This window comes from Stenella coeruleoalba (genome assembly GCF_951394435.1).
Source record: "Stenella coeruleoalba genome assembly, chromosome: 19".
NCBI classification, from domain to species: Eukaryota; Metazoa; Chordata; class Mammalia; order Artiodactyla; family Delphinidae; genus Stenella; species Stenella coeruleoalba.
Genome location: NC_137165.1, coordinates 49,221,575 through 49,240,300, shown reverse-complemented (window position 1 = coordinate 49,240,300; position 18,726 = coordinate 49,221,575). Strand labels below are relative to the sequence as shown.

Sequence of the window (18,726 nt, the reverse complement as noted above, 5' to 3'; positions counted from 1 at the left end):
CACAGAGGAGCCCACGTGAGTTGGCCCCATGAGGGCCCATCTGGACTCTGATGGGAAGAGGCTGAGATCCAGGGTTGTCCAGCAACCCTCCACCTTCAGTCACAGCCTGCATCCCTCCTCCCCACCTTCTCCCTGGCTTCTCCCAGGCACTGCCTTCCAGCCAGCCAGTTTCGTCCATCTGTCCATCCATCGGTCCATCACATGCTCACTCTGTGGCAGGATGCCATCCACAGCCCTAAGGGGGCTTGCATGAGTAGTTCCTAGGGGCCCCACCCCTAGGCCCCAAAGGAATCCCCTTCCTACTGCCCTTGTGGGATTCAGTGGACCAGAAGACGGACTCTGGAAGCAGTGACACGATGACTTACGGGACTGCTGATGCCCCCAGTGCAGGCTCCGGACAGGACCAGGCACCTCAGGTCCCCCCTGCAGGCACCACGAGGGCAGGGGTCCTGTGTCTGAGCCCGCGGCAGCTGGCAGCGCTAATCTCAAAGGAATGCGCTGCAGCTGCCTGCGTGCTATGGCCCATGGGACCCAGGAAGCCCGGCCGGAGTCTTGGGCGTGGCCCAAGGGAGCACCTAGACACCCCAGTCCTGGGCAAGGGGGCATGGATGTGACAGGGACCACCCTAAGCATATGCTTGGCACTCCTGGCCCCTGCCAAGTCTGGGAGCTGGCCCAGGGTCACCTTGATAACCATGCCCCTGGGGACCAAGTGATGGATGGTCCTGGTACCCTGCCCCAGCCTGCCATGCTGACTTTCCCAGGAGCTAAGAATAGGTGGGAAAAATAGCGAGAGCCGAAGGGAGGAGTTGGGCAGCTAGGGAGGCTGCTCCCTCCTCTGACATCTTTGGTACCAGGCAGGACTGGGGCCGCTTAACCAACATGTAGGAGAGGGGCTCTGGGACTGTCAGAGCCGCCACACAGACAGCCACGGTCTGTGAGATGGAGCAGCCCCCAGGACCCTGGGCAGAACCCCCAGGTGCAGGGCCAGACCCCCAACCTGCCACTGGCAGAGTGACCATTTCTGGCATCCCCTCCCTCCCAGCCCCCACTTCATTAGTAGGATTCGGAGACTCAGAGGGATGGTTTTAGGGGAGCAGGACACCCTGCTGATCACAGCGGAGACCAGCTGGGCCTCTTTACTCCTGGGTGTCCCTGCACAGACCCTGCTGCTCTCACACTCAGCAGCCCCCAGAGGAGGGTGCACCTACGAGGACCTCTGTGCCCCAGCTGTGCAACCCCAGCCAGATGTGGGGGGCAGCTGCCCAGAGGCATGCCCCCCATCCCGCCACGCTGCCCCCACCTCCTCCTGCTCCTGCTGCTGGCCTGCCAGGTGAGCGCTGCTGCCAGTCCCCCGTCCCACCAGCCTGCCTGCCCCTCATGCTGACACCAGTCTGTCCCCTCTGTCCATCCATCTGTACCCCCAGCCACAGGCCCCCTCCGCTCAGGTGATGGACTTCCTGTTTGAGAAGTGGAAGCTCTATGGCGACCAATGTCTCCACAACCTGAGCCTGCTGCCCCCCCCAACTGGTGAGCCCCGCCTTCGGCCCGAGTGCAGTCCCCCCAACCCCCACCCACCATTTACAGGTGAGGAAATTGAGCCATAGAGAAGCTGGTGACTAGCCCAGGGCCACAGACCAGGACATTTAAGAAATGGTAGAACTGCCCCAGAACTGGGGTGTTTCGTGACCCTCCCCTGCTGCTGGGCACCCCTCAGGCCCACGGCCTGGACACCGTCTTTCCTCCCATGGAGCAAAGCCTCGTGGCCCAGGAGGCAGACAGCGTGTGGGGGAGGTGGACCGAGAGGGGCAGGTAGAGGGCACCAGGGCTGGTGAGGGGGAAGGAGATGGGCCATTACCTGGAGTGCTCAGGCAGACTGAGGTACAGCGTTCTGGGCAAGTTCTGAAGATCACTCAGGTGCAAAGAGAGACACTGGGGCGGGAGGAGCTGCCTGGGAGGCCGAGCCATTGTTTGGGGGAGGGAGGGGGCCGGTGCTGGGCCCAGAAGGATGCCAACAGAATTGGGGTTCAGCCTCCAGAGGTGGAAGTGCTGCTAGAAGGGCACTAGGAAGAGGGAAGACCCTGGGTGGAGATGCGGAGTATCTGAGGGGAGGTGGCCGGGCAGAGCTGGAGCTCAGGATCAGGCTGGACAGAGGCGTCCAGGGCAGGCAGGATGGTCAGGGAGATCTGGGAGGCTGCCTCCTGGGGCACAGACAGCGTACAACAGGGGGCTGTGCAGGCCAGGCCCTGCTGAGGAGCAACCCTGTCCCCGCCTCTGCAGAGCTGGTCTGTAATAGAACCTTTGACAAATATTCCTGCTGGCCGGACACCCCTCCCAACACCACAGCCAACATCTCCTGCCCCTGGTACCTGCCCTGGCACCACAAAGGTAACCACAGCAGGGATGTGGGGGGTTGGCAGAGGGGGCTCAGCCCAGGGGCGGGGAGCTGACCAGAGCCTGCCCCCGCAGTGCAGCACCGCCTCGTCTTCAAGAGGTGTGGGCCTGATGGGCAGTGGGTACGTGGGCCGCGGGGGCAGCCATGGCGAAATGCTTCCCAGTGCCAGATGGACGACAAGGAGCTTGAGGTCCAGGTCAGCCTGTGGCAGGTGCAGTGGGGGCTTGGGGGGAGGGGCAAGATGGCCCTCTCCAGCCCTGACTGGCCACTGCGATTTGCAGAAGGAGGTGGCCAAGATGTACAGCAGCTTCCAGGTGATGTACACCGTGGGCTACTCCCTGTCCCTGGGGGCCCTGCTCCTGGCCCTGGCCATCCTGCTGGGCCTCAGGTATGCCCACCGCCCTGCTCATGGGGGGCCCCAGCGGGCAGGGTGGGCGGGGACTGACTCGCTGTCCCCACAGCAAGCTGCACTGCACCCGAAACTACATCCACGTGAACCTGTTCGCGTCCTTCGTGCTCAAGGCCAGCTCTGTGCTGGTCATCGACACGCTGCTCAAGACCCGCTACAGCCAGAGGATTGGGGACGACTTCAGCGTGAGCGTCTGGCTGAGTGACGGGGTGAGCTCCCAGATCCGGCCTCTTGGCCTCCGGGCCCTGGGCGGCAGGCAGCTGGGAGGCCCGCACTCATGCTGCCCCCGCGCAGGCAGTGGCCGGCTGCCGGGTGGCCGCGGTGTTCATGCAGTACGGCGTCGTGGCCAACTACTGCTGGCTGCTGGTGGAGGGCGTGTACTTGCACAGCCTGCTGAGCTTCGCCACCATCCCTGAGAGGAGCTGCTTCCCCCTCTACCTGGGCATCGGCTGGGGTGAGTGGGCCGGTGCGCAGGGGGCCAGCGGGCTGGCCAGGGCCACGGGACCACAGCTGTTCTCCCCACAGGTGCCCCCATGCTGTTCGTCACCCCCTGGGTGGTGGTCAAGTGTCTGTTTGAGAACATCCAGTGAGTATCTGACTGGCGGGCCAGCAGGGGGATTCGCCTCTCCTGTGGGAGGTGCTGGGCTGGCCCCGTGGGGAATGGCCATGTGGCTCAGAGTGTGGGAGTGGCTCAGGGGTCTCCGGCCAGTGGCAGTGGGGGGCACTAAGCAAACCTGGTTCCCCGGGGGTGGAGGTCATTGGTAATTATCTCCCTTCTTTTCCTGAGGCACTAATTAGATCCCAAGGAATCAGGGGGCGGGGGGCTACGAGGCTGCCAGGACACGAGCAGGCCCCACCCTGCAGGTGCTGGACCAGCAATGACAACATGGGCTTCTGGTGGATCCTGCGCTTCCCCGTCTTCCTGGCCATCCTGGTGAGGAAATGAGGCACCTGCTGGCACCGCAGGGAGGGCCGGGAGGCTGCTGGCCTTGGCCCCCCAGCCCCTTCCTTCCTCATCGGCCTGCAGCAGCCTGAGGAGACAGACAGCATCCTGCCTGGCTGGACAGGGAGGGAGGCCTGGCACTCACCCAGGACACTGGCTGGCGCCCTGGGCCTTGGGCCAGGCTGTCCATCCTTGACTGGGTGCCCACAGCCCCAGGGCCCCAGGAGCCAGGGTCTGTCTGGCTGCCAGGCCCACCTCCAGGAGGGACAGGTAGGGGCCAAGAGCTGCCCTGAGCTGTGTCCCCCACACACACAGATCAACTTCTTCATCTTCATCCGCATCCTTCACCTCCTGGTGGCCAAGCTGCAAGCCCACCAGATGCGCTATACTGACTACAAATTCCGGTGGGTGTGGGCGTTGGGAGTGGGAGGGCGCCAGGCGGCTTGCGGAATCCCGGGGGCCAGAGGGAGTGTAGGTGGGGGTGGGGGCACCAGAGCCCCAGGGGGTGCTGGGCTGGTGGCTCAGTCTCTGCCCCCGCAGGCTGGCCAAGTCCACGCTGACCCTCATCCCCCTGTTGGGGGTCCACGAGGTGGTGTTTGCCTTTGTGACCGACGAGCATGCCCAGGGCACCCTGCGCTCCGCCAAGCTCTTCTTCGACCTCTTCCTCAGCTCCTTCCAGGTGCCTGCCCGCCCCTTAACCAACAGCCCAACCCCCAGGCCAGCCTGGGTGCAGCCCTGACCTCCCCCATCTCTCCAGGGCCTGCTGGTGGCTGTTCTCTACTGTTTCCTCAACAAGGAGGTAGGTGAGGGGGGTGTGGGTCTGGAACCAGCGCTGGGGTTGGGGTCAGGGGGAGTGTAGACATCCTGGCCCCACCCCTCAGGTGTGAGCCCTTCGTGTCCACCTGCACTTACTGGGCTCAGTTTCCAGGACACTGGGTGTCAGGCCTGCTGAGATGGGTCAGCCTCAGCCCGTCCTCAGGGAGTGCACCTGAGGGTGAGGGGGTCCCCAAGTGTTCCCAGACCCCAGCGTTCTGTGGTGACAGAGCCTGCCTGGCTCCACACCCAGGGCCCAATAGCCCTTCAAGGCCAGGGGGTTGGGGATCCTGAGAGGGTGGCACGGGCAGGCCCTGGGACTGGCCCGACCCACCTGCCCACCCCAGGTGCAGTCGGAGTTGCTGCGGCGCTGGCATCGCTGGCGTGAGGGCAAAGCACTGCAGGAGGAGTGCCATGTCGGCAGCCACACGGCCAGGCCCACTGGTGGCCCCCCCAGTGAGAAGCTGCTGCTCTCAAGGGGCAGTGGCAGCAACAGGACTAGCCAGGACCCCTCTACGGAGACCCACTTGGCTGGCGGCCTCCCTGGATTGGCTGAGAACCCCTTCTGAAGCCCCCTGGAACTTCAGCTGTGGCTGGACTCAGGTGCCCAGAGAGGGCATCACTGGACAATCCGTAACCGATGCCCAGCAGAGGCAAGAGCGTGGGAGCCAGACAGCACCCTGCTGTCCACATGTTCCCCAGTGTGGTGGTCTGAGGGGCACCTGCTCTGTGCCAAGGGGTGGGGGAGGGGATGTGGCAGGGAAGCTGTTCTGTGAATGCATGCCCGTGTGTCCCCGTGTGTGTCAGTGTGTCTGAGTTAGAGAAAACATGTGTCCTCCAACAATAAAGAGCTCTGTGCTCACCCTGGGTGGACAGCTGGGCTGGAGGAGAGGGGCCAGCTGGGCCCAGGGCCTCCCCGTGAGAAGGGAGCAGCCGTGGACGGCCCGTGCTGGCTTGCTCCTTCTAGACTTCTCCTTGTTGCCCCATCATACAGGTGAATTGGAGCTGGAATCCCTGAGGGTGTGTGTGAGTGGTGGCTGGTGGTGCCCCACCAGCACGTGCCGTCCCCAGCCCTCGCGCCAGGGTGGGGTGGGGGGTGGCTCACCCCCACCCCGGGCCAGAGTGGATGGGCCCCACTCAGTCTTGGCTCCTCAACCCCCGGAGTGTCACCATTCGCCCGCAGAGGGGCATGAAGGGCGTCAATGGCCGAGGGAAGCCACCAACATCACAGTCCTTCTACCAACCCCACATGAACATCCCTGGCTCCCTGCTAGAGCCGAAGCCGGGGCTGGACTCAGGCCCAGCAAGGGCATCACTGGATAATCCAGAACTAGATAATCCAGAACTGGATGTCCTCTACTGGCCTCTGCTTCATCCCAACTCTAGCCACCCCAGCAATCCGCAGCCCATGTAGCCGACTGAAGCAGGGAGAGATGGACCCCCAAAATCGAGACCGTCCAAGTGCAGGCGCAGCACAGTTTTCCAAAGACTGCGGCACAGCCCAACATAGCCACTTCACAGAGAATCACTGCAGTCCTTGCTGCTCCAAGCGCATGCGGAAGGGCAGCTGTGTGCGAGGGTGCTGCCCATTGCCTGGTGGGTGGGCACCCTGCTTGGCAGTCAATGAGGGCTGGCACTCATGCAGGAAGAGCCAGGTGGTGCGCCCTGAGTCCAAGCTGCCCCCCGGGGCGCGGTGCATCTGATGCAGAGGGTGGAGACAAGTGCAGGAGCAGTGCGAGGACTGTAGTCACCCTCAAGAGCGCCCCTTGTGTCCGGTGCCATGATGCCTGGTGGGGGGTATGCGTGGAAGGGGGTAGGAGCAGGGGCACTGTCAAAAGAGGAAGGGGCCACAGAAGCCAAGAGTACAAGCCAAATGGGCCAGCCAGGCGGCCCTGCTCCTAGGAGCTGGTGGGGGGTGACTGCCGGGACCCGGGGGAGGGGGTGTCCACAGTCCCTGCCCAGCCACGTGGGCTGGAGCTGCTTAGGCAGAGCTGAGCTAATTGCAGCAAATGAAAGGACAGGAGGCCTCTCAGGAAAGGTAAATAGAATTACTCACCTGCCAGGCACTGGGGCCCTCCTGAGGGGGCCCTCACCTCGTGCCACCGGATATAGCAGGGAGGGAGGGGCAGGAGGTGAGTTAAGGTAGATTGGGCTCTCCTGCGGCCCAGGTGGGATGCGATGTTACTATGATCGGTGGGGACTGCAGGGCAGGGAGGTAGTGTGGCTGGCTGCACCTTTGAGGACCTGAGACCCCTGACCTTGAGGCTTCAGGTCACTTCTCATCCCAGGCCCCCCAGGCTCCCTAGGCCCTAGTGCTCCTTTGAGCCCCTGCCCACAGGGGCACCCCTGCCAGCCCTCCATGCCCAGAAGCCTAGCACAGGGAGGGCACAAGTTCTCCTTCACGCCAGCTGAGCTCAGGGTTGGTGACTGCCCTGCGGGTGTGCCGCTCACCTAGGGGCCTCCTGACAGCCCTCCCCATCCTGACTCCCTCTGCCCTTGTCCTCCTTCACCCTGTCCCTGTCCCCAAGGGAACTGGAGCAGGCCGGTGGAGTCAGGAGTGGAGGTGGAGGCCTGGAAGGGGCTGGGCTCATCCAGCCAATAAACATTGGCTCTGACCAGGCCGTCCTGCAGGTGGGATGGTGGGGGAACCTGACTTTCTAACGCAGGGCCCAGCACCCACACAGCATCACCCTCCATTCAGGAAGACAAACACTCCAGGCCCTCTGCCCCTTCCCCATCTCTACTTCCCTTCCCACCTCCACCCCAGTCCAAATCTCAGGCACTTCCCCTAAAAGAATGCATGGGAACCACCCAGCACGTACGTGTGTGTGTGTGTGTGTGTGTGTGTGTGTGTGTGTCTCCCCACATGCATGCTACTAAAATGAGTGTGGAGACCAAGAAAGAGGAAAACATAGACTACAATAAACACTGATCAAACCTAGGAGAGTTGAGGGGCATCCCCAGGATGGCAGCTGTGTGCCAGGCAGAGTGGGTCACTGGGGGGAAGGAGCCTCAAGCAGGGCGAAAGTACAGGAGAGACGCCCTCAAGTGGATCAAAGTGACTGAACACACTGAGAGGAGACTTAGATGACCTGGTGGAGAGTTCAGGACTTAGTACATAGACAACTGAGCAAATGAAAAAAGAAGGCAATTAATAACTTCAAGGAAAACAAAAAGTTGGGCAGAAAAAAAAAACCCACAATTTACCACAAGGCTCATCTCTAAATACACAGATATCATAATGTAAATACTCAACACTGATGTAACCAAAGTTATGAGAGAAAGATCTAGGGAGGATAGCGGATGGTAAGAGCACGTGTGAAATGGGAGTGGGGGACGGAATGAAATGGGAAAACCAAGAAGTAACGCTTCACGTATGCTATTTAGACATAGAAATACAAACCAAAGAATCAGCAGGAAAGTTGAAAATGGTTGGCTCTAGGTGAGAGGGTGGGAGGAGAAGTCTGAGGGCTGCAACTAGCCGAACTCTGACTGCCTCGGCCTCCTCCTGGACTCTATGGCAGCCTTCAGCCCCAGGTCCTCCCCCACCTGCCCTTTCTCTGACCTTGCTCTCTACTGCTCTCAGTCCCTGGTCCTGCTTCCTCCTCCTCTCCCTGAGTGCAGTGCCCAGGGATCAGGTCCCATCCTCCTCCCTTCTTTATCAACCTTAAAAAAAACATCAATATTCAAATTACTCCCAAACTATATCTCCAACCTCTGTGGCCCTCCCAAATCCACTCTAGACTCAGCTTCCCTCTCGGCACCTCCACTCAGACATCCAATGGCAACTTAAATTCCACAGTCCATATCGAACTCCTTACCTGCCCCCTCACCCAGCTTCTTCCTCCCACGATTCACTTGAGGTAGCCCCCCTGACAGGTCTCCCCGCTTCTACCCTGAACCTGCAGCCTATTCTCAACACAGCAACCAGCGCGATCCCTTTACATCCAAAGTTTCCTCCAATGAATCCCATCAAGCATCCACCTCTCACCTCAGTTTACAGAAATGCAGGCGACAAAGGAGTCTGTTAACACTGCAAAGATGCAACCAGTGAAAACCAGAGTTTGGGAAACTCCAACATCAAGTATCCAGCAGGTCTTCAATCATAAACGGAGGGGAAATGTGGGAGGAGGCGCTGTGACTAAGAAGGACTTACGGGACGCATCAAGCAGATTCAGCCGATGCACTTGGCCTTTCTATTCTGAGTCTATAACCCATGTGGAATATATTATTTTAGACACTCGGGGACTATGGACTGGGTGTTAGATGACATTAGGGAATTGCTGTTCATGCTCAATTTACATGAACGTGCTCAGGGTACATGCTCAGGAAGTACTTACTAAATTCAGATTTTGATAACAGTAAAAGCTTAAAAATCAGATTAAGGCCAGTCTCCTACAAGAGGCCACCATTTCCTCATATGTAAGATCAGGGTAATAAAATCCACCCTCCGCCCCCCGAGTTGTCAGCACTGAATGAAAGCAGACAGTGATATGAGCACCACCAAGGGTAGAACATGATGGAGGACTGGGCACCCCTGTTCCACCAGGATGCTCCCCTCATCTCCTCTACCCTCACTGTCTGAGGCGGGGAGAGGTGTCTCCAGCCACTCATGGTCAGCCAGGCAGCCCACTGTGCTGGTGAGGGTTACGTCTCCAGTGCCCCCAACCGAGTTCCTCACCCCCCACCCCAGCACAGCCTGTTAACCACATTCCCACCTCCAGGGTGTGCTCGGCAAAGACTCCAGGTCCAGGGCCTCTATTTCAGATAATCTAAGTTGGCGGGGAAAGCGGGAATGAAAAGGCCTTGCGGGGTATCCCATGGGCCCACCCACACAGGGGCAAGGTACCACTGCTAGCAGGAGGGTGGCTGTGGGCAGGGGAGACCCAGATGCTGGGGCCCGGTGTGGCCCCATTCCCACCTTCCAGCCCCACAGGAGGGAGGAATGACCTAGAGAGGGCTGGGAGCAAAGTTAAGTCAATTTTTAACCAACGCAGCAAGATATTAGACATTCCCCGGTGTGCTGCCAGGGGGCTCCAGCACCCCTTCGGAGAGAGGCCTTGAACCACCACAGCCCATACTCTCACTTCACATGGGGAAACTGAGGTGGGACAGGAGAGTGATGTGCCCCAGGGCTCACAGCAAGGCCATGACTGCGGTCGCCAGGATGCAGATGTCCAGCCCCGCTGAAGCCTGGTGGCTGAGTGCCCCGTCAAGTGCATCCACCAGGTGACTAATAGCGGCAGCAAGCACTAGCACTGGGCAGCCGCCCAGCAGGCAGGTGCTGAGCTCCACCTGAGGAAACTGATGCTTGGAGACTCAGCAACTTGCTCAATGCCACAAGCGCAGCAGTGGCCTGGCTGGACATCATCCCATCCTTAGTGGTCTAGGACACGCTGGGTGGAGGGCATGTGTGCCTGTGTGCCCACTCAGCCTCTGGCCACAGGTCCCTGCACCCCAGGCAGGCCACGCCCACCCCCTTCCAGCCACAGAGGGGGGCTGCTTGGGTGACCCAGCCCAGCAGGCACGCAAACCCTTGGCAGGATGCCCCACAGGTCCCTGGGGAGCAAACAGGCCTGTGTGGTTACAGGAACTTGGCTCAGGGCCTGGCACCAGCCAGCACCCACTGGCAGCAAGCCATGGCTGCTGCTTATTCCATGAACCATCCTTCCTGCACCCCCATCCCTGGGGAATTCCCCCCAGGAAAAGACACCTCCCAGAGCCACCTGTGGGGCTGCTGGAGCCCCAGAATACTCTAACAGGAAAGGGTGTTCCCAAAATAAATTCCGGTTTGGCCTGTCTGCCAGGGCTATGTCCAGGTTTGAAGGTTGAGTGCACTTGGGGTGCTCTGAGCCCTGCAGCCACTCCTCCATCCGGACAGCAGAGGAGCCGCTCCCCAAGGACCCAGTGTCGCAGAGGGATGTGGGATGTGTTACCTTCCAGGGCCCCCACCTCCACCTCCCACTGCCCCCCAGGAGGCCCAAGGCCCCTGGTGGAGCCCAGGGATCAGACGGAACTTCTGGGCCTGGACCATGACCCTGGATTTCCAGCCCTGTGTGGGCAGCCGAGACAGGGGCCTCACAGACCAAGTGGCCAAGCCAATGCCACCCCGCCTTTATTCACTCGTCCTCAGGTTCCAGTCAGACACTTGGATTTGGAGGGCACAGGAAGACCCTCCCAACTCACCACACAGGGCAGGACCCACTGGGCAGCCTCACCAGCTCAGGCCAGCCCCATGCCCCTTCCCAAGGCGACCCCTTGGAGGGGGCGCCCAGCGGTGTCCCAGGCCCAGGCAGCTGGTGCCGTCCTGAAGCTGACACAGGGAAGGAAGGGGCCAAGCTGGAGAGTGGGGCGAGGGGTCAGACACCCCGTGTCCAGGCCAGAGACGCAGCAGGGGCCAATGGGGGACCCATGCTGGGCATGGGTGCGATCACCCTTGTCCTGCCTCCTGGCCACCTCAGGAGCTAACCCAGCCCAATCCCACCAGCACAAGAGACAACAAAGGCCCCCTCGTCTCCCTCCTGATCCTGGAAGTGGCCAGGGGTAGGGGGGTGGGGGCAGGGGAAGGTGAAGGGAGTCAGGGTCAAGGCCCTGGGGGGCAGGCAGGGCCAGGCAGCTCAAAAGAGCCACCTAGGCCCACGGGAGGGCAGGGGCTGGCAGGGCCCAAGCCCTCCTAGTGTTGGGTAGCTTGAGATCCCCCAAGAGGAAAGGAGGGGGCTCAGGGAGGAGGGGCAGGCCTCGGCCATCAATCATGTCCTGGTCCTGGGGTTTTCAGACCACTGGGAGCAAGGCCCCCTCCCCCTCCCAGAAGGTGGGCCCACAGGAGAGGAGGAGGCCAGCAGCAGACTGCACCCAGATCTCCCAGAGGCCAGGGGAGGGGCACCGGCGCGCCTTAGGACTTCTTGGCGTCCTGCGTGTTCCGGCGTTTCAGGTCGCTCAGGTCGATGGGCTTGAAGGCTGCCAGGGGACAGAGCGGTCAGCGGTGGGCGCAGGTGGAGAGGCAGGGTCTGTCCCTCGTCCTGCCCGTCTCTGAAAGCCCTGGGACCCAGCCCACCCTGCCAGGCTGTCTTGGAAGCAGGAAGCAGGTGGGCCTTCCTGCCCCCAGCTCAACCCCCTGGCCGGCCCCTCCCTCCCAGGCCAGCCCCACTCACTCTTCAGGCTGGGGTTAGGGACCTTCTCCACATACTCCTCCACCAGGCCCCGCTCGCTGCCCGACATCTGGCTGCGCAGGTCCCGCTCCACGCCCTGCCAGGCTGCAGGAAGCAGGGGTGGTCAGGGGCTCTAGACCCCCAGGCCTGCAGCATCAGGCAGTCCGGCCCAGTCAGTGTCCAAGCTGGAGGACACCCTCTCCTGACCTTCCCCCACCAATCAGAGTGGCCCCGCAGGCCCCCTGCCCCCAACTCCCGCTTCACAGCTTTTGGCCCCCTGGCCTAGCCTGCTCTTGACTTGAAGTTGTCCCCAACACATCCCCATTCCCTCGGGGAGCCCTGCCCAGACCATGCCCCTTTCAGCCTCATGGTACCATGACCAGAGCTGCAGTCACAGTGGCATATGAGACTCATTGGGGTACAGCACTTCCTCCAGGCAGGCCCCCCATCTTTCCCGCCTCCTCCATCCCCCTCCTCCTGGCACAAATGTTGTGCACACATGCTCACACACCCCAGCCACACCACTTCCAGGATGCCCCAGGTTTCCCAGGGTGCGCTGTCTTCCACGGCCCCCCTCTCCCCAAGCAAACACCACTGGCTCCAAATACTGCCTCTTCTGGGCTGCTCCCTGTCAGGAACACCATAGCGCTGACCACCTCCCGTGACCAGAGCTGGGTACCCCCACCTGCCTGGGGCAGGAGGGGCTCAGGGGGCCTGGCTGGGGGCACCCCGTGTACCTTCATAAATGAAGCGCACATTCTCCTCGTGGGCCGGGGTGAAGATCTCACTGCTGTTGGGGGGAGAGCGGGGGCTACTGTTCCTCTTGCCGTTGTAGACGACTCTGGAGACAGGGGAACTGGGGGAGCCCGGCCAGTGAGGAGGGGCTGGGGGCAGGCCCCTCCCACCTGGAGGCCACTCCACTGCCCAAGACCCACCTGGTCATCGCTGGGGCGTCTGGTCCTCGCACTCCGCTGCCGGATCCCCTCGGCCTCTGGAAGGGAAGCCCACGACACAGGAATGGGACGGAGACCACCCTCTCCAGAAGGGCTCCAGAGATTGGAAGGGCGTGGGGTGCATCTGCCTCTTCCCCTTAGCTGTGGCCTCCCCGCCTTCCAGGAGACAGGGTCTAGCCACAATCCAGCTGGCTAAGGGTGCGGCAGGGTCAGCCAGATGGGGCTGGGCCGGCGACATGCACGAGTCAGAGCAGCATGAGCTCCGAGTGGCCCCGGCACTTGGACCACTGCTGCCTGGGAGCACCTTCCCCAGAGTCAGGCAGCTCTGTTGACATTCCCAGTTCAAGTCTCAGAACACCACTGCCTGCAGAGCGTGGGTCTGTGGGGAAGGCCTGCGGTCGTCCCAGTGCCCTCACTGCCTGCAGGGCCTAGTGTGTCATTTCTGCTGAGCCTCAGTTTCTCATCTGTAAAATGGGGATGTGCTTCCCAATGGTGAGAAGCCCAGCAGAGCCTGCCCAGCTTCCTGGTCCCCGGGGTGTGACGGAAGGGCTGGGGGAGGGCTGTGAGCCTGGAGGAAGTCGCCAGGCCCAACCTAGTGACCGAGACTCTGGGGTGTGTGCTGTTTACAGCCTCTCTCTCAGCCCAGGGGACTATACAGCCCTGGATGGGGGTCTATTTTTAGGCTCACTCTCAAACTGGCCAGTTGGACAATGTGCTCTCTCTGGCTGAGGACACACACCGCAGGTTGAGGAAGCTGGCTGCACAGGGCCAGTCCCAGGCCTGGCCTTGCCCCAGAGCAGGGCAACCCCAGATGCTGGGGGTGTGGGGGGGAAGCCTGGGAAGGGCCTTTGAGCACAAGTGCCTCTCCCACATACCCCTGGAGCTGAGGGGCCCCAGAATGCTTAGAGCATGTAGCCACAGCCCCTCCTGAAGGGCCAGGAGGATGAGACACGGTGGGTACTTCTTCTCTGGCTCCCATGGCCTTTAAACACCCGCACAGGGGAACTTCCCTAGCAGTCCAGTGGTTAAGACACCGTGCTTCCATTGCAGGGGCCTCGGGTTCAATTCCTGGTCGGGGAACTAAGATCACACATGCCACACAGTGCAGATGGGAAAAAAAAAACAACACCTGCACAGGTAAACACAGCCCACAGGTTGAGGCAACAACAACAACAAAAAAGCATAAAGCCAGTTTCCTGGGGCGGCACGTGGAACCCTGTGCCGTCCCAGGGGAGAGGCCCAGCTCCTCACAAAGTGACTTCTTTCCTGGACTCGGGGGATCTCACTGCCCATGGTTCTCCTGCCCAGGCGCCAGCCCCACGAACACCAGAGCACAGAGGGAAAGCCCTCTCTGGCCTGAGGGTGCCGTGGGGACACTCAAAGGGCTCAAGAACACTCAAGTCCCAGGGGGCTGTCGGCAGCAGGGTGAGGTGGGAGGCTCCAATTTCGCAACAGGAGGGAGGTGCCTGGAGGACCAGCCAGCCCCTGGCCACTCTAGGCTGGCCCCTCCTGCCCAGGCCCCCTCAGCCCTCCTGCAGTCTGTCCTCTCGGACCTGAGTGGCCACTTCTTCAGGGTACCTGCCTTCCCAGCCTTGCCCATCCCTGGGGCCTCTCCTTCCAGGGCAGCCTTGGCCTCTTCTGGTCACAGCCTCTGGGGGCTGCCTAGCCTTTATGGGCACATGCCTTTGGCCTAGGGCCCCCTGCTCAGTCTCAGGCCCGACTCAGGTGCCAGATCCTCACAGCTCCCGTCGCCCTGCCTGCACACATGCACGTGAACACGTGGCTCTGGGGTTCTCTGGGCACCTACCTGCTCCCCTTGGTCACTGAAGTCCCGAGGCCTGTGCCCCGGACCCCTGGAGCATTCAGTCTCCACAGTGGGCACCCACCCCTCGCTCCCCCCAGTGGCTGGGCTTCCCAACCAGAGGCTAGTGTCCCCCATAAACCACGGAGCTGTGCACCTGTCACTGGGCGCCTGCCCATACAGATGTGCTACTTGAGTTACAAGGTTTCTGGTGCCCCGGACAGAGTGGCCGGGAAACACCTCGGCCAGGTGCTGGACACCCTCTCACGTCCTTGGGACTTGAAGGACGAGTAAAATGACTCTTTAAAAAGGAGTCACCGTCTGCCTCTTCTCAATGGGGAAGGTCACACCTAACCAGGTCCATCTTTAATGGCCTGTGTCCTACCAGCTGGCCTTCCTAGATGTGAGGAACCTCTGAGTCCTCCGTCTTCTCCCAGCAGCTCAGCCTCCCTCCAGGGGCCTTTCTCCTCAGAACCTTGTGCTGGCCCTGCCCCCCTGAGATCCTGCCACCTGGCGGGACGCAGAGACACCAAGGCTTCTCCTGAGTGTACCAGCAGCTTCCCGAGAGGCCAGGTCCCTGCTGCTCCCCTGAAGACAGAGGGACAGTGAGCTGCACTCGCTCACCTTCATCACCTCCTGGGGCTCCTCCAGGGAGCTGGGCCCCCATGCTGACCCCAAAGGAAATTTCCATGAAAACCCTAACAAATATGCACACCCCATGACAGCTATTCCAGTCCTAGGTGCGTATCCAAGGGAAAGGGCCACGTGGCCACTGAGAGGTGCACCGGGGTGGCCAGAGAAGCGGTACTTGTCAGCGCCCAGAGGGTAGAGCCACTGAAAGGGACCAATATACATGGGGCCTGTTTCCACTACAGAAGGTGACAGCCGCGAGCACGAGCCACAGCAACAGTGGGCAAATCATACCACTGATGTTAAAGACAGAAGCCTGGGGACACACGGCTGCTCCAGCAGAGAGGGCCGAGCCACAAAGGCATGGATGGGGGAGGGAGAACAAGGTCAAGGAAGAGATGACCAAGGGGGCAGCTGGACTCAAGGCTAAGACCTGGACAAAGAGGTGACCGCTGGACCAGCATGACAAAATCTCCATCGACCTAGCACAAAGGGTCTCAGTGGAGCGAGGGGAGGAAGTGGGACCATCAGCCATGACTGCCTGTCCCTGGCTGCGAAGGGAGGTGCGAGGCCTGGGCTGACAGTGGCACGTGGGGTGAAGTGGAGGGAAACCCGAGCACGTTTACTGCCCAGGGAAAGTGCTGAGCAGGGCCACTACAGAGGCCGGTGTGGAGGGGCCAGGTGAATGGCATGCCTGGAAAAGTGCCAGGGACACGTAAAAAGGCCCAGCAGGTCACAAGAGTCCCACTGAGGTTGGAGCCTCAAGTCCATCTGGCCAGCAGGGAGGGAGCATCCACTTCCGCAAACATCTCCCTCCCTTTGTTTTCTTTCCGACTTTTGCTCACAGTGATTATCAGGCACAATTATTTCCTCAAGACTGGAGCTCAAAACCTCATCACATTTCCTATATCCCATCAACTCTGAAAAACTTTTTTCCTATTTTAATAGCTTTGAAATTGGGCTGCATCTGGCATTCGCCAGCACAAAGGTTAGCAGCATTTTTCCATTCTCAGCGGACCACGGAGACCCAGCTCACACCACTGAGGTCTTAGATCTGATTATGCAATGAGTCTCCCCTCGGCCCACAGATCTCAAGCCTCCACGCATGTGCTCTTCAGTTACTTCTTCCCATTCCCACCCAGCCCTGGTCCAACATCCACTGCTCACCCTCCAACCCGTGTCAGGACAGTATCTTGCACTATTCTTCTCCATCCCCGGTACACGTCACGCCAGCACGATCTTCCCAAGACCCACCCTGCCAAGTCACTCCCCACCCGGACACTAGCAGGGTCTTCTACTGCCATCAAGCCCTCAGTCTGGCCACAATCTATCTCATCAGGTGTCACCAGCTACTGGGCCCACCCCTCAAACACAGTCTGTGCCTCAGAGCCACCTCTGCTGCTGCCAGCGCCACGGAGAACCATACACTGCCCCCGAGTGTGCTCTGCAGGCCTTGACTGTTGTCCACGGCCGACTAGCCCATAGCAGCCAGCGGGCTGCATGCTCGGCACCTGGCAGGGTCCAGAGCCACTCTGTGAGTGGCGGTCGTCCATCCCTGCTCTGTTGCCCCTGGGCAAGTCTCTTCCCTCTATGGGCCTCAGAATCCCCATCTGAGCCAAAACATTCCCCAAGAATGTTCACCAGGCCTTCCTGCTCAACAGGGACCCAAGTATAGCCACATGAAGCCACCATCTCAAACAAGGTCTCCGTGGCTGCTTATCCAATATGATGGTGGACAGGGCAAGCACAGAAGGAATGTATTGTCCAGCTGGGCACTCCTGAGAGTAAAAGGGCTGCTGTTGATTACGAACCGTGAGCCAGGATAGCCCTGGGCAAACTGAATGCAGAGACAGCCCACTCAGGCATGGTGGAGACCCACAAACGTAGAGTACACTGTGAAGGGGCAGCAGCGCTGCCGGCCACGGTAAACATTTGCCATGGGCCGATTGTAGGGTGGCCACTGCGCTGAGCCAGGTAGGACCCCGATAACCCCCATTTTGGAGGCCTGACAGCTGAAGCAACCTTCCACCCAGCAGAATGGGGTCTGGACCACAGGGGCCTCCCAACCTCTGGGCCTCCAGGGCCACAGCAGTCAGGGCTAGGTCAAGATGGCTCAGCTGGCTTGAGCACCCGAGAGCCTGCCCCCACCCCTGCCTGTACTCCTGGCAGGTTCCTGACCCCTGGCACTGATGTGGTTCTGCTCAGAGACAGGGAGGGAGTCCTCCTGGATGGATCTATGTAGCACCTTGCTCTTCCATGGGAACAAAGGGCTTCAGAGACCTCCTGGGAGGAGGCATGGGGGGAGGGGGCGCCAAAGCCCAGTCTCCAGGCCCCCAGCCTTGAACTCTTTCCCCACACACAGCCATCTGCCTAAGGACTGGGCGAGATGACACTCTGTGGTCTGGGAAAGTGACAGTGGATATTCTGGAGTTAGAATCAATGACGCAATTGCAGCCACTCTGTGTTCCTTTAGAATTTTTGATAGGTACTCAAATTTTCTTAGACTCCACTTCTCCTTCAATATTCGGTGTTTTGGGGGCTCTCAACAGCCCAGTTTCTACCAATGAGACTTCTAGAAAACGATCTATCACCCAAGCAAGTGCCAGCAGGACACTGTCGTATTAGATGCCAGATGGGCCTGGCAGCCTCTTGAAGTCCCCCAGGCAAAGCCTCTAAGCACTGCACCACCCCTCCCCCACTTTCCTGGGTGTCAACAGCAGCTCCCCTCCCAAGCAACAAACCCCAGTGTGTGCACCCCCTCCCTCCTCACGTGGAAATCTCGCTAGCCCTTCCACTCACCCCAAATCAAGCCTCCTCCTTCAGGACTCAGCTCCTGCCCCCTTCCCTCCCCACCTGCACTCCTCTCTAAAAGCTCTGGACACTCCCCACTGACATCTCAGGGCCTTTGCTCAAAATGTCCTGTCTACCCAAAACTATCGCGCTGGTGCCTGGGGGCCCGGCTAACGACCACCTTCTCTGGGAACTCTCCCTGGGACAGGTCGGGGACATGACTTGTGCGCCTCCACGTTACCTGAAGTTTCTCACAACCTGGGCTGCTTCTGTAATTGGAAATCTGATGTCTGCGGCCTCCCCGCTGCGGCTCCCGCCCACCCCGGCAGCCCCCGGGGCCCGGTGAGCTCCCCGACGGCGGGCAGCCTCTTACCCGCTTCCCACCCCCGCACCCGGCACCGCCCCGCCTGGCTCAGAGGCCAGGAGCTTGGGACAGGCTGGACGGCGGCGGAAGGCGAACCGCGGGAACCCGGCCGGCCGCGCTCAAGGGTCAGGAAGCATCATCAGGGCTGCTCCCCGGACGACTGGGCGGCTGCAGCTTCAGGGGCGGAAAAGGGCGGCCCGCTGCCCCCTCTGAGCCCCGTGCCCAGCGGGCCCTCCCCGCCCCGCCGCGCCCCTCCCTATCCTCCGCCACGGCGGGCCGGGCGCCCCACGACCCCGCCCGGGGCCCTCCCCTCGCGGCCGCCGCGCCAGGGCGGGTCCCGGCCGCGCCCGCCCCGCCCCCGCCCCCGCCGCCGCCCCCGCCCCCGCCGCCACCGCCTCACCTCGCCCTCTCGGCCGCCGCTACAGCTGCCAGGGGCCCGGCCGGAAGTGACGCGCACCGACGCGCACGCGCACGCGCGAGG

General features: G+C 61.1%; 2 protein-coding genes across 4 annotated transcripts; one reads left to right on the top strand and one right to left on the bottom strand.

Annotated features, from left to right (window-relative positions):
- Positions 1-1,272: 1,272 nt before the first annotated feature.
- On the top strand, positions 1,273-5,224 carry GCGR (glucagon receptor; the record flags this gene model as incomplete). The annotated part of the gene is made up of 13 exons (XM_079905071.1): positions 1,273-1,332; positions 1,427-1,529; positions 2,280-2,387; positions 2,469-2,590; positions 2,676-2,782; positions 2,856-3,012; positions 3,098-3,257; positions 3,329-3,389; positions 3,668-3,737; positions 4,062-4,150; positions 4,287-4,425; positions 4,504-4,545; positions 4,907-5,224. The coding sequence occupies 13 exons, from the start codon at positions 1,273-1,275 to the stop codon at positions 5,126-5,128; spliced, it is 1,440 nt and encodes a 479-aa protein (XP_079761197.1). The 3' UTR covers positions 5,129-5,224.
- A 3,976-nt stretch (positions 5,225-9,200) lies between these two features.
- On the bottom strand, positions 9,201-18,691 carry MCRIP1 (MAPK regulated corepressor interacting protein 1). Of its 3 annotated transcripts, none has more exons than XM_079904076.1 (5): positions 18,123-18,188; positions 12,643-12,698; positions 12,445-12,563; positions 11,711-11,812; positions 9,201-11,516 (listed from the first exon to the last, which is right to left on the bottom strand). In XM_079904076.1, the coding sequence occupies exons 2-5, from the start codon at positions 12,648-12,650 to the stop codon at positions 11,452-11,454; spliced, it is 294 nt and encodes a 97-aa protein (XP_079760202.1). In that variant the 5' UTR covers positions 12,651-12,698; positions 18,123-18,188; the 3' UTR covers positions 9,201-11,451. The 3 variants fall into 3 exon arrangements, with proteins under 3 accessions (XP_079760202.1, XP_079760201.1, XP_079760203.1); XM_079904075.1 differs by lacking the exon at positions 18,123-18,188 and adding an exon at positions 18,646-18,691 and having other exon boundaries at positions 9,202-11,516; XM_079904077.1 differs by lacking the exon at positions 18,123-18,188 and adding an exon at positions 18,255-18,426 and having other exon boundaries at positions 9,202-11,516.
- Positions 18,692-18,726: the final 35 nt, after the last annotated feature.

What these genes read in the sequence shown, in the direction of transcription:
- MCRIP1 (XM_079904075.1), bottom strand. An exon ending in TGTGCGCTTCATTTATGAAG is followed by an intron (nt 11,813 to 12,444) that starts GTACACGGGGTG and finishes TGCTTCCTGCAG; the next exon opens with CCTGGCAGGGCGTGGAGCGG. An exon ending in CCCTAACCCCAGCCTGAAGA is followed by an intron (nt 11,517 to 11,710) that starts GTGAGTGGGGCT and finishes GTCCCCTGGCAG; the next exon opens with CCTTCAAGCCCATCGACCTG.